The sequence below is a fragment of the Armigeres subalbatus genome, chromosome 1, assembly GCF_024139115.2.
Source record: "Armigeres subalbatus isolate Guangzhou_Male chromosome 1, GZ_Asu_2, whole genome shotgun sequence".
Lineage (NCBI taxonomy): Eukaryota > Metazoa > Arthropoda > Insecta > Diptera > Culicidae > Armigeres > Armigeres subalbatus.
The window spans coordinates 186,440,338-186,452,179 of record NC_085139.1 but is presented as its reverse complement, the minus strand read 5'-3'; the positions used below and the strand labels follow the sequence as shown (position 1 = coordinate 186,452,179).

Genomic DNA, 11,842 nt, shown 5'->3' with positions numbered 1-11,842 from the left:
AATTCTATGTTTTAATTTTTGGTCAACTTTACCAACCTCTATCTCATTAACCATTGATCGTATAATCTCAGTCAGCACACAGAACGAAAGCTTAAAGTCTAAGCTTTTTGAGCTTCGTTGACCTTATGTCGATAAAAGTGGTTTTAAGTACAGTAATTATGCAAACTTTCGAAAAAGTGTCAAAAATAACGTGCTATTTTCTTATAATGAAAATGAAAAAATTTCTTCTACAAAACATTCTTATGCTTCTTTGCTTTCAAAATGTCCTTTGGTGGAACATTGTATGATTTGTAGTTTACCCGTAATTTTCAATTTAAAATAATTAAGAAAAATCATCGAACAGCAATTTTCATCGCGATGTTTGCTTCAAAATGTTGGTTGGCAACCCTACCTGTTCGGGCGTTCGTTGCCTGCACGTGGTGCGATCGTTTGTAAACACCATGCATGCCACTAATGCCGTGCAGAAGTGAGCTTCAAAAAACAATGGATCAGCTGACAGAAAAATTGGTTATTTTTTAACCAGGGCGTACATTGTTTAAAAAAATCGCACGTTTGTGTGATTAACTTTGAAGAGCGTAAGTGTTAAATTTGCAAACTATCCACGCTGTCTGATGTAAGGCTTATCTGTTAGAAGCGGCCATAATTTATTTACAGATAATGCTTTTTCATCAGTAATTAACTATCATTTTTATTTTGTTTTCGCCCAAATCGGATGATACCCTGATAATAAAATCCGACGCATGTTGGCAAACGATTGACGAATGACTTCGTGTTTGACTTGGTTGCTTCTGGTAGGGTGGAAAATTTTCATTCAGTTGTAGTCGTCCTGCGGTGACGATATGGCACGATTTGTTTATGCGGGTGCTTTACTTTTTTGGAAGTATTTTAATTTCAGTTATTCCGGGCCAGGAACATTTTGGTGTATTCTTAAATTAAACAAAATGGTATTTATGAAACTGATTAAGAGTCGTCCGTGGGTACTTTCGGGAGGAGTAAATTTCAGAATTCGGTTGTTTTAATGAAACTAAAATCCACTTTTAGAAATACGATTGAATCTCCTGAGAGTCTTTGTGGGTTTTGGGAATCCGGGCATGTGGATAGATTTATAAGACTCTGGTTGGATTCTTGAGAAACCTGCGTGGATTCGTACAAATCCGGAAACAATGAGTTTCTGGTGAAATTTTCATTTTTAAATTTCCGCGTTCAAAAATCATGGGACCGAGGAGATTCTTTGTAAATCCCGGAGGATGTTTGGAAAAACTCTAAAAATTCTTTGGGAATTAAAGAGCATTCTTAAGAACCAGAGAATTCTAAGGAATCCCGGAGGATTCTAAGGAATCCCGGAGGATTCTGAAGAATCCCGGAGGATTCTAAGGAATCCTTGAGGATTCTAAGAATCCTGAGATCCGGAGGATTCTAAGGAATCCCGGAGGATTCTAAGGAATCGGAGGATTCTAAGGAATCCCGGAGGATTCTAAGGAATCCCGGAGGATTCTAAGGAATCCCGGAGGATTCTAAGGAATCCCGGAGGATTCTAAGGAATCCCGGAGGATTCTAAGGAATCCCGGAGGATTCTAAGGAATCCCGGAGGATTCTAAGGAATCCCGGAGGATTCTAAGGAATCCCGGAGGATTCTAAGGAAGCCCGGAGGATTCTAAGGAATCCCGGAGGATTCTAAGGAATCCCGGAGGATTCTAAGGAATCCCGGAGGATTCTAAGGAATCCCGGAGGATTCTAAGGAATCCCGGAGGATTCTAAGGAATCCCGGAGGATTCTAAGGAATCGGAGGATTCTAAGGAATCCCGGAGGATTCTAAGGAATCCCGGAGGATTCTAAGGAATCCCGGAGGATTCTAAGGAATCCCGGAGGATTCTAAGGAATCCCGGAGGATTCTAAGGAATCCCGGAGGATTCTAAGGAATCCCGGAGGATTCCAAGGAATCCCGGAGGATTCCAAGGAATCCCGGAGGATTCCAAGGAATCCCGGAGGATTCTAAGGAATCCCGGAGGATTCTAAGGAATCCCGGAGGATTCTAAGGAATCCCGGAGGATTCTAAGGAATCCCGGAGGATTCTAAGGAATCCCGGAGGATTCTAAGGAATCCCGGAGGATTCTAAGGAATCCCGGAGGATTCTAAGGAATCCCGGAGGATTCTAAGGAATCCCGGAGGATTCTAAGGAATCCCGGAGGATTCTAAGGAATCCCGGAGTTCTATGAATCGGAGATTCTAGGAATCCCGGAGGATTCTAAGGAATCCCGGAGGATTCTAAGGAATCCCGGAGGATTCTAAGGAATCCCGGAGGATTCTAATGAATCCCGGAGGATTCTAAGGAATCCCGGAGGATTCTAAGGAATCCCGGAGGATTCTAAGGAATCCCGGAGGATTCTAAGGAATCCCGGAGGATTCTAAGGAATCCCGGAGGATTCTAAGGAATCCCGGAGGATTCTAAGGAACCGGAGGATTCTAAGGAGGATTCTAAGGAATCGATTCTAAGGAACTCGGAGGATTCTAAGGAACTGGAGGATTCTAAGGAATCCCGGAGGATTCTAAGGAATCCCGGAGGATTCTAAGGAATCCCGCAGGATTCTAAGTAATCCCGGAGGACTCTCAGGAATCCCGGAGGATTCTACTGAATCCCGGAGGATTCTAAGGAATCCCGGAGGATTCTAAGGAATCCCGGAGGATTCTAAGGAATCCCGGAGGATTCTAAGGAATCCCGGAGGATTCTAAGGAATCCCGGAGGATTCTAAGGAATCCCGGAGGATTCTAAGGAATCCCGGAGGATTCTAAGGAATCCCGGAGGATTCTAAGGAATCCCGGAGGATTCTAAGGAATCCCGGAGGATTCTAAGAATCCCGGAGGATTCTAAGAATCCCGGAGGATTCTAAGAATCCCGGAGGATTCTAAGGAATCCCGGAGGATTCTAAGGAATCCCGGAGGATTCTAAGGAATCCCGGAGGATTCTAAGGAATCCCGGAGGATTCTAAGGAATCCCGGAGGATTCTAAGGAATCCCGGAGGATTCTAAGGAATCCCGGAGGATTCTAAGGAATCCCGGAGGATTCTAAGGAATCCCGGAGGATTCTAAGGAATCCCGGAGGATTCTAAGGAATCCCGGAGGATTCTAAGAAATCCCGGAGGATTCTAAGGAATCCCGGAGGATTCTAAGGAATCCCGGAGGATTCGAAGGAACGCCGGCGGCTGCTAAGGAATCCCGGAGGATTCTAAGGAATCCCGGACGATTCTAAGGAATCCCGGAGGATTCTAAGGAATCCCGGAGGATTCTAAGGAATCCCGGAGGATTCTAAGGAATCCCGGAGGATTCTAAGGAATCCCGGAGGATTCTAAGGAATCCCGGAGGATTCTAAGGAATCCCGGAGGATTCTAAGGAACCGTTCTAAGGAATCCCCGGAGGATTCTAAGGAATCCCGGAGTTCTAAGGAATCCCGGAGGATTCTAAGGAATCCCGGAGGATTCTAAGGAATCCCGGAGGATTCTAAGGAATCCCGGAGGATTCTAAGGAATCCCGGAGGATTCTAAGGAATCCCGGAGGATTCTAAGGAATCCCGGAGGATTCTAAGGAATCCCGGAGGATTCTAAGGAATCCCGGAGGATTCTAAGGAATCCCGGAGGATTCTAAGGAATCCCGGAGGATTCTAAGGAATCCCGGAGGATTCTAAGGAATCGGAGGATTCTAAGGAATCCCGGAGGATTCTAAGGAATCCCGGAGGATTCTAAGGAATCCCGGAGGATTCTAAGGAATCCCGGAGGATTCTAAGGAATCCCGGAGGATTCTAAGGAATCCCGGAGGATTCTAAGGAATCCCGGAGGATTCTAAGGAATCCCGGAGGATTCTAAGGAATCCCGGAGGATTCTAAGGAATCCCGGAGGATTCTAAGGAATCCCGGAGGATTCTAAGGAATCCCGGAGGATTCCAAGGAATCCCGGAGGATTCTAAGGAATCCCGGAGGATTCTAAGGAATCCCGGAGGATTCTAAGGAATCCCGGAGGATTCTATGAACCGGAGGATTCTAAGGAATCCCGGAGGATTCTAAGGAAGCCCGGAGGATTGTAAGGAATCCCGGCGGCTTCTAAGGTATCGGAGGATTCTAAGGAATCCCGGAGGACTCTAAGGAATCCCGGAGGATTCTAAGGAATCCCGGAGGATTCTAAGGAATCCCGGAGGATTCTAAGGAATCCCGGAGGATTCTAAGGAATCCCGGAGGATTCTAAGGAATCCCGGAGGATTCTAAGGAATCCCGGAGGATTCTAAGGAATCCCGGAGGATTCTTGAATCCCGGAGGATTCTCAGGAATGGGTTCTGAGGAGAACCCGGAGGATTCTTAGGAATCCCGGAGGATTCTAAGGAATTCTTCCTCCGGTAAGAATCCTCCGGGATTCCTTAGAATCCTCCGGGATTCATTAGAATCCTCCGGGATTCATTAGAATCCTCCGGGATTCCTTAGAATCCTCCGGGATTCCTTAGAATCCTCCGGGATTCCTTAGAATCCTCCGGGATTCCTTAGAATCCTCCGGGATTCCTTAGAATCCTCCGGGATTCCTTAGAATCCTCCGGGATTCCTTAGAATCCTCCGGGATTCCTTAGAATTCTCTGGTTCTTAAGAATGCTCTTTAATTCCCAAAGAATTTTTAGAGTTTTTCCAAACATCCTCCGGGATTTACAAAGAATCTCCTCGGTCCCATGATTTTTGAACGCGGAAATTTAAAAATGAAAATTTCACCAAAAACTCATTGTTTCCGGATTTTTACGAATCCACGCAGGTTTCTCAAGAATCCATCCAGAGTCTTATAAATCTATCCACATGCACCCGGATTCCCAAAACCCACAAAGACTCTCAGGAGATTCAATCGTATTTCTAAAAAGTGGATTTTAGTTTCATTAAAACAACCGAATTCACAGAAATTTACTCCTCCCGAAAGTACCCACGGACGACTCTTAATCGGATTTCCATAAATACCATTTTGTTTAATTTAAGAATACACCAAAATGTCCCTGGCCCGGAATAACTGAAATTAAAATACTTCCAAAAAAGTAAAGCACCCGCATAAACAAATCGTGCCATATCGTCACCGCAGGACGACTACAACTGAATGAAAATTTTCCACCCTACCAGAAGCAACCAAGTCAAACACGAAGTCATTCGTCAAACGTTTGCCAACATGCGTCGGATTTTATTATCAGGGTATCATCCGATTTGGGCGAAAACAAAATAAACATGATAGTACATTACTGAGGACAAAGCATTACCTGTAAATAAATTATGGCCGCTTCTAACAGATAAGCCTTACAGCAGACAGCGTGGATAGTTTGCAAATTTAACACTTACGCTCTTCAAAGTTAATCACACAAGCGTGCGAGTTTTTTTAAACAATGTACGCCCTGGTTAAAAAATAACCAATTTTTCTGTCAGCTGATCCATTGTTTTTTGAAGCTCACTTCTGCACGGCATTAGTGGCATGCATGGTGTTTACAAACGATCGCACCACGTGCAGGCAACGAACGCCCGAACAGGTAGGGTTGCCAACCAACATTTTGAAGCAAACATCGCGATGAAAATTGCTGTTCGATGATTTTTCTTAATTATTTTAAATTGAAAATTACGGGTAAACTACAAATCATACAATGTTCCACCAAAGGACATTTTGAAAGCAAAGAAGCATAAGAATGTTTTGTAGAAGAAATTTTTTCATAATATCGAATGTATTGATGAAAAAATCACTAAATTATAAGAAAATAGCACGTTATTTTTGACACTTTTTCGAAAGTTTGCATAATTACTGTACTTAAAACCACTTTTATCAACATAAGGTCAACGAAGCTCAAAAAGCTTAGACTTTAAGCTTTCGTTCTGTGTGCTGACTGAGATTATACGATCAATGGTTAATGAGATAGAGGTTGGTAAAGTTGACCAAAAATTAAAACATAGAATTTTGAATAACTCACTTAGCAGTGATTTCCGACCCTATGTTCCATGGGCACTTTTTCATGATTTGGGGTCCCCAAGCTGCCCCCAAAATATGCACACTCAGGAAACAAACACCCTGTATAGGAAAATAGACCACCGTTACTCTTTCGTACCATAAATTATTTCGGTATGCCCGATTAAGCTCAGAATTGCAACAAAGCTAGTTGATATGTTGAAGATCAATTCTACAGAGCATTATACGATGATTACGCCTGAGCCTGTCAAATAAATGCAATAGATAAAAAAAAGACAGGATCACCGTCTTCGACCAGAGGTCGCACAGACTGAACACTTAAACATTTAGCATGAGACAACGGACAGGACATTTACACAACACCCAGTGGACCAGTGGAGAGCTTTTCGCTTTACGAAAAGTTTTCTCCTTACCGGGGCGGGAATCGAACCCACACTCCATAGCACATGCGTCTAGAGATTGACGTCGCTAGCCGCACGGCCACGAATCCCACAAAAAATTATACAATAATTAAATGAACTTTTGTATAGTTTTTGGTTAATTTATTGGGAGCTAGGATCCTAGATTGGGAGTTGCGTTGTGAAATTCGGGATTCATGGATTGCCATGGAAAACTTACGCATGCAATCAAAGGTGCCTGTGATGTATGGTTTGGCGCGTTCTCAAACAAATAATGCACGGGCGCCACACAAACATACACATTAGAGTGGGGCGCAGTTGTATGGAAAAACGCAAACTTTGTCCGATCAAGTGAGATCAAGGTTTTTCTGAATCGTTTTGGGACCCCAATCAACTGTGCAAAATATGGGCTCGATAGGTTGCAACCTCGCATGCCGCATCGCGTTTTAAATTTACATGGAGATTAGTATGGGAAAACGTACTTTTTTACATTTTTGCTCTTAGCGGCTTCAATTTATTATCAATCACGAGACTCAATACGTTAGCATATAGTCTGGAAGATGCCGAAAGACTTTACCGAAGAAGGTACGTAGCTGGAAGGTCTACAAAAAAAGCTATTACGTTTCGAAAATTGATTGTTTAAACCATATGCAAGAAATCAATGTTTCTGCCAGCACTATCGGACAACTTACGGTTATCGAAGCGCAAAACCCATCTTCCTTCTTGTCGGATTTTTTTCTTTGTGAAATAATTCCGGATAGCTCCCATTAGCTCTAAAGCCCTAGACAGGGTGACCAGCGAACCGGGAAAACCGGGAGAACCGGGAAAAAAACGGGAATTGAAAATCACCGGGAAAATGTCGGGAAATATGCGGGAATTTTGATTACCACCGGGAAAATTTCATAATCTGCATTTGTCTCTTTGTAAAAATTAGTGCAGCAATCTCAAACATCATTTAATTATATTTCTCATGTATCATGTATTGACCCTAGAAATGAATTATAAATATAAATTTTACTGCGAGCGTGTTTAATTATTTTTTTAATTTGATCTGATTTGAACCTAACCTAATTTTTGATAATTGAAATCGATTCCTTTTAGGCTGTCCAATTTGTCCAATTTGTAATTTGTAATTTATGTATTGTCATGAATATATTTAGTATTTCTTTCCATTTTCTCAAAAATTGCAACATTTCAGAAGTCATTAAAAAAAGCTGAAAAACGCCTTCATTTCCCACAATAATCTTGTTTTAGAGGTTTTGGGTATTCAACAAAAAAATCAAATTAGTCTTTCACAAGATGCACTAGAGTTGTGATTACGAAAATTGATAGTATGCATGGTATGGTAAGCTTCCTAAAGAAATCAAAAAAATAGCTGTATTGCTACTTGAAAAAGTTTAAATGATTCTATCCGAAATGTTTAATACTAGTTTGTGATAACATATATTTCAGTTATAAAATTTCCAACCAAGATAATTTGGAAAAACTGAAAATCTCAGAACTCGTGCACGATTTAAACCAAATTGTGTACATTCAATTAATCGGTCCATAATTTTGCAATTGCAGTATAATTGTTTACATGAAAAGTCTTTTCTAGTTTTGGTACAGGTCGGGCAATTGAGCTACAAAATTGAATAAAAATAATAGTACAAAATACGCATTGAGAACAAGTTCTTCAAAACGTCGTCGAATCGTGGACATGTCGTTATATTGATACTAGGTGTTGGGTCTTACGACAGGAATAGACGTGAGCTCAAAATGTAATGAAAATCCAACAAAGTGTTTTTCATGTTTCATACGAGCTAAGGGCGCCAACTAGTTTGCCGGACCTGAACTCTATGAATGTCACTATCTGGAGTATGTTGGAGGCTACGTCTGCTCTAGAACATCATGTTTTTTGTGCAAGACCTGAAGCGACATCTGGTGGCATCTGATAAAATACCACAAGAGCACCTACGGGCCTCGTACGATGCGTTCCTCGATCGTCTGCGACGAGTGGTTAAGCTCAAGGATGAAAAAGATGAGCGTGTAGTGAAATTGCTAAATGTGATATGTTTTCTTGTGAAATTGAACAAAACTGATATTTTTATTTTGATCAATTTATCTGTTTATTGTAATGGAGCACTTTAATTGCCGGACCCTGTATTTATAAATTCGTGGGTTTTTAATGTTTTTTTTCAAAAAGGTATTTTTTTATTATCTTTATTAAGGAGACTTTTACCCCTAGGTAGGCTCGTCTCCGCAAGGAGGTATATATTTTTTAGAATCGGGAAATTTTGCAAAATATCGGGAGAAAACCGGGAAAAACCCGGGAATTTGAAATCCAATATCCACTGGCCACCCTGCCTAGAGATCGATTATTTTGAAATAACACTCGGTTAAATTATTGGTCTACGTAGTACGGCAGTGTTGGCAGAATAAACGATTTTTTGCATATGGTTTGAACACTCAATGTTCGAAGCGTTATAACTTTTCTCGTGGAAGTCCAGCAACGTGCCTTCTTCAGCAAACTTTTACGGCATCCTTTGGGTTATACTTTAACGCAATGTGCCACTTGGTTTACGATGAACTGAAACCTGTAGTAGTAGAAATACAAAAATATACGTTCTCCCATACTAATTTCCATACAAACTTCAAACGCGATGCGGCAAGCGAGGAAGCAACCAATCGGTCCCATATTCTGCACAGTTGTTCAGGACCCAGAATGGCTTCGAAAAACCATTGATTTGAAAAAATGACCATGACGCCCCACTCTACACATATATGACTGCATTATGTCAAATTTTACAGTTTGATCATCTGATGTTTATTTATCAAGCATAATGCCTTATTAGCGTTGAGTGCTTTTAGCGATTTGCTCCTTGAGCACCAGAATACTGGTGCGTTGCTCCGGTGGCAGCATTGCAATCTGTTCATCCGAAAGCTGCAAAACCTGCATGATGAGAGCAGCTTTTTCCTGATCAGATGCATCATTTGGAATACCGTTGGATGAAGCTGCAGCCGCAGCGCTAGCAGCTGCCATTGATGATGACGATGGTGGTGCCGGTGGGCGGTTGGATCCACCTGCTTGTTGGCGTGGATCTTTCGGACCTTGTCGGGGATCCGCTGGGCGTTGACGTGGATCAACTGGAAATGGATTGGATGGTGGAGGAGCTTGCGGACCTATTGGACGCGGTGGCGCAGCACGTTGATTGTTGAAATTGTCCATTGGGGGTGGCATGCTTCCACCTGTCGATGGTATCGAACGCATATCCTGATCCAAATTAAGTTGACGTGAAATGCGAGGATCTACATTTCGCAGATCTATATCGTGCCCTGCAGTAGGAGCAAATGACGAAGATCCTCCTACAGGAGGAACTGGCATCGGAGCTGGAACCGGCATGGGTATCGGAGAATGTTGCGACGGTGGAATGCTTACTGAATCACCTGACAGTATCGGAGGCATTTGGTTTGCCTTATGCAAAAAAGTAACAGCAGTGGCCGGATCAACAATTCTCATGACCACTTGAGCCTGGAGAAGTGCGTAAGCCAACTGTGGATTTTGAAGCAACATATTACGTGCCTCCACCGGATTGTTTTGGAAGCAAGTTTTCATCTGTTTCATTAATTCATACATCTGCTCCGGTGGCAATGAAACTACAGTTTTGGTTACTATTTCCGGGGCCATTAATGGATCACACGGATCCCCATACGGATTATCGATCTGCGGACCTTGCAATAATGCAGCCATTTCCATGCGTGATTTCTCCGTACAAGCGTTGTCCACGCGCAACGCACGACCTCCGATTTCGTAACCATTGAGATTACGCATTGCACTAAGTGCCGTTTCTTGGTCCTTGTATTCACAAAATCCATAACCTTTTGGTTTACCACTTTCGCGATCGAACACCAACCTGAAACCATAATACGCTTTTGCATTAGTTCAAACCCAATTATTTTGTGCTATTACTGTCCAAATGCAGATACTTACTTTAAGGAAATAACCGGTCCGACTTCACTGAAAATATCCTTCAATTTCTCTTCCGTAGCTTCGTAAGGTATATTTCCAACTGTAAAGGAAATCAAAAATAAAAGGTGTTTATCTCGGAATTAAGCTTTTCATACTTACCGAACACAGATCGCATGGATTTATCCATGATGCTTTGATCTTTGTCACCCATTTTCTGTGATTATCGGCGATCTTGCACAAATAAAACTTAAAATATTTTTCACGAAAGCTGTTGGATTCAGATTGGAACGCTGTGCTTGCGGTTTTCTCTCAAAAACAAAGATGGATGACACATCCAGTTTGACAAACGACACCCTTCAGGCCCTTCAGAAGATTTTGATAGCCGAGGCCTTTTTAAGGTCCAGCTGCAATAGGCCTTTTCACGAGACGTTTAAAATCAGGTTGGTGTCATCAAAAGATATTTTAGTTACTAGATAAAGATTGTCGCTGTCGTTGCTGTCCGGAACATCTTTTGCTGGCGAGGATAGGGGAGCTAAATGTCAAAGAAGGAAAATCCATACGATTTGACAGCTTGGTACCCAACATGTTCCGAACAGCAGAACTAAGGGAACCGAAGCGACAATCTTTATCTAGCAACTAAAATATCTTTTGTGTCATCCATAAGGCTTGCTGACGTTAATCATCTTTCTCTTGCACGCGCACGGAGGGGATAGGATTTGCTTCGGAAGCGTTTCCCGATGAAAACAAATCCTATCCATTTTGAGCGCGTACAAGAGAAAGGAGTATATATACGGACGAGTATTTGGCCTTGCCATTGCCACTTGGCAAAATATCCAGGAGATTCGTTCTACATTACTATAAAAACAACAAAATTGATTAGAATAATAGATTGATGCATCTAAATATTATATTACCACATTATCCTTATAGTTTTTAAGCTTGGTTTTATGTTAAATAACACAAAAAGTTGACACTATTCTACAGCATTTTGGCTGCAGGATGAACAAAATTGACGGCTGCTTTTCAATGTTATAACATTGTTGTATACAACCTAATCAAAAGTATAAGTTTCGCTTAATACATTTTTGCCATTAAGCGAAACTTATACTTTTCATTCAATGCGTGAATAATCGATATACACACTCTAAATGAGAATGATTCAGTTTTATTATAAGAATCATATAATGGAAAATGAAAACCATATCTGATGTTTAATTGTTAACATAAATGGGAATATATAAATAAAATAATTAATTTTTTTTACGTCTGCGAGGATTTCTGTACAAGGTTTCCACACAAGCTTTGAAAAGTATTTGGGTGATAACAGTAGCGCTGGACAAATAAGACAAATAAGACAAATAAGACAAATAAGACAAATAAGACAAATAAGACAAATAAGACAAATAAGGCAAATAAGACAAATGAGACAAATAAGACAAATAAGACCAATAAAACAAATAAGACAAATAAAACAAATACGACAAATAACCCAAGTAACCATGAAGCTGTATATGCTGTAAAAAACGTAGCCCTAA

The 11,842-nt window shown here is 41.4% G+C and overlaps 1 protein-coding gene across 1 annotated transcript; it reads right to left on the bottom strand.

Moving 5' to 3' along the window:
* Window positions 1-9,140: 9,140 nt before the first annotated feature.
* Window positions 9,141-10,637, bottom strand: LOC134209106 (cleavage stimulation factor subunit 2 tau variant). Its single transcript, XM_062685087.1, has 3 exons — window positions 10,467-10,637; window positions 10,329-10,407; window positions 9,141-10,251 (listed from the first exon to the last, which is right to left on the bottom strand). The coding sequence occupies exons 1-3, from the start codon at window positions 10,516-10,518 to the stop codon at window positions 9,189-9,191; spliced, it is 1,194 nt and encodes a 397-aa protein (XP_062541071.1). The 5' UTR covers window positions 10,519-10,637; the 3' UTR covers window positions 9,141-9,188.
* Between the last annotated feature and the right edge of the window lie 1,205 nt (window positions 10,638-11,842).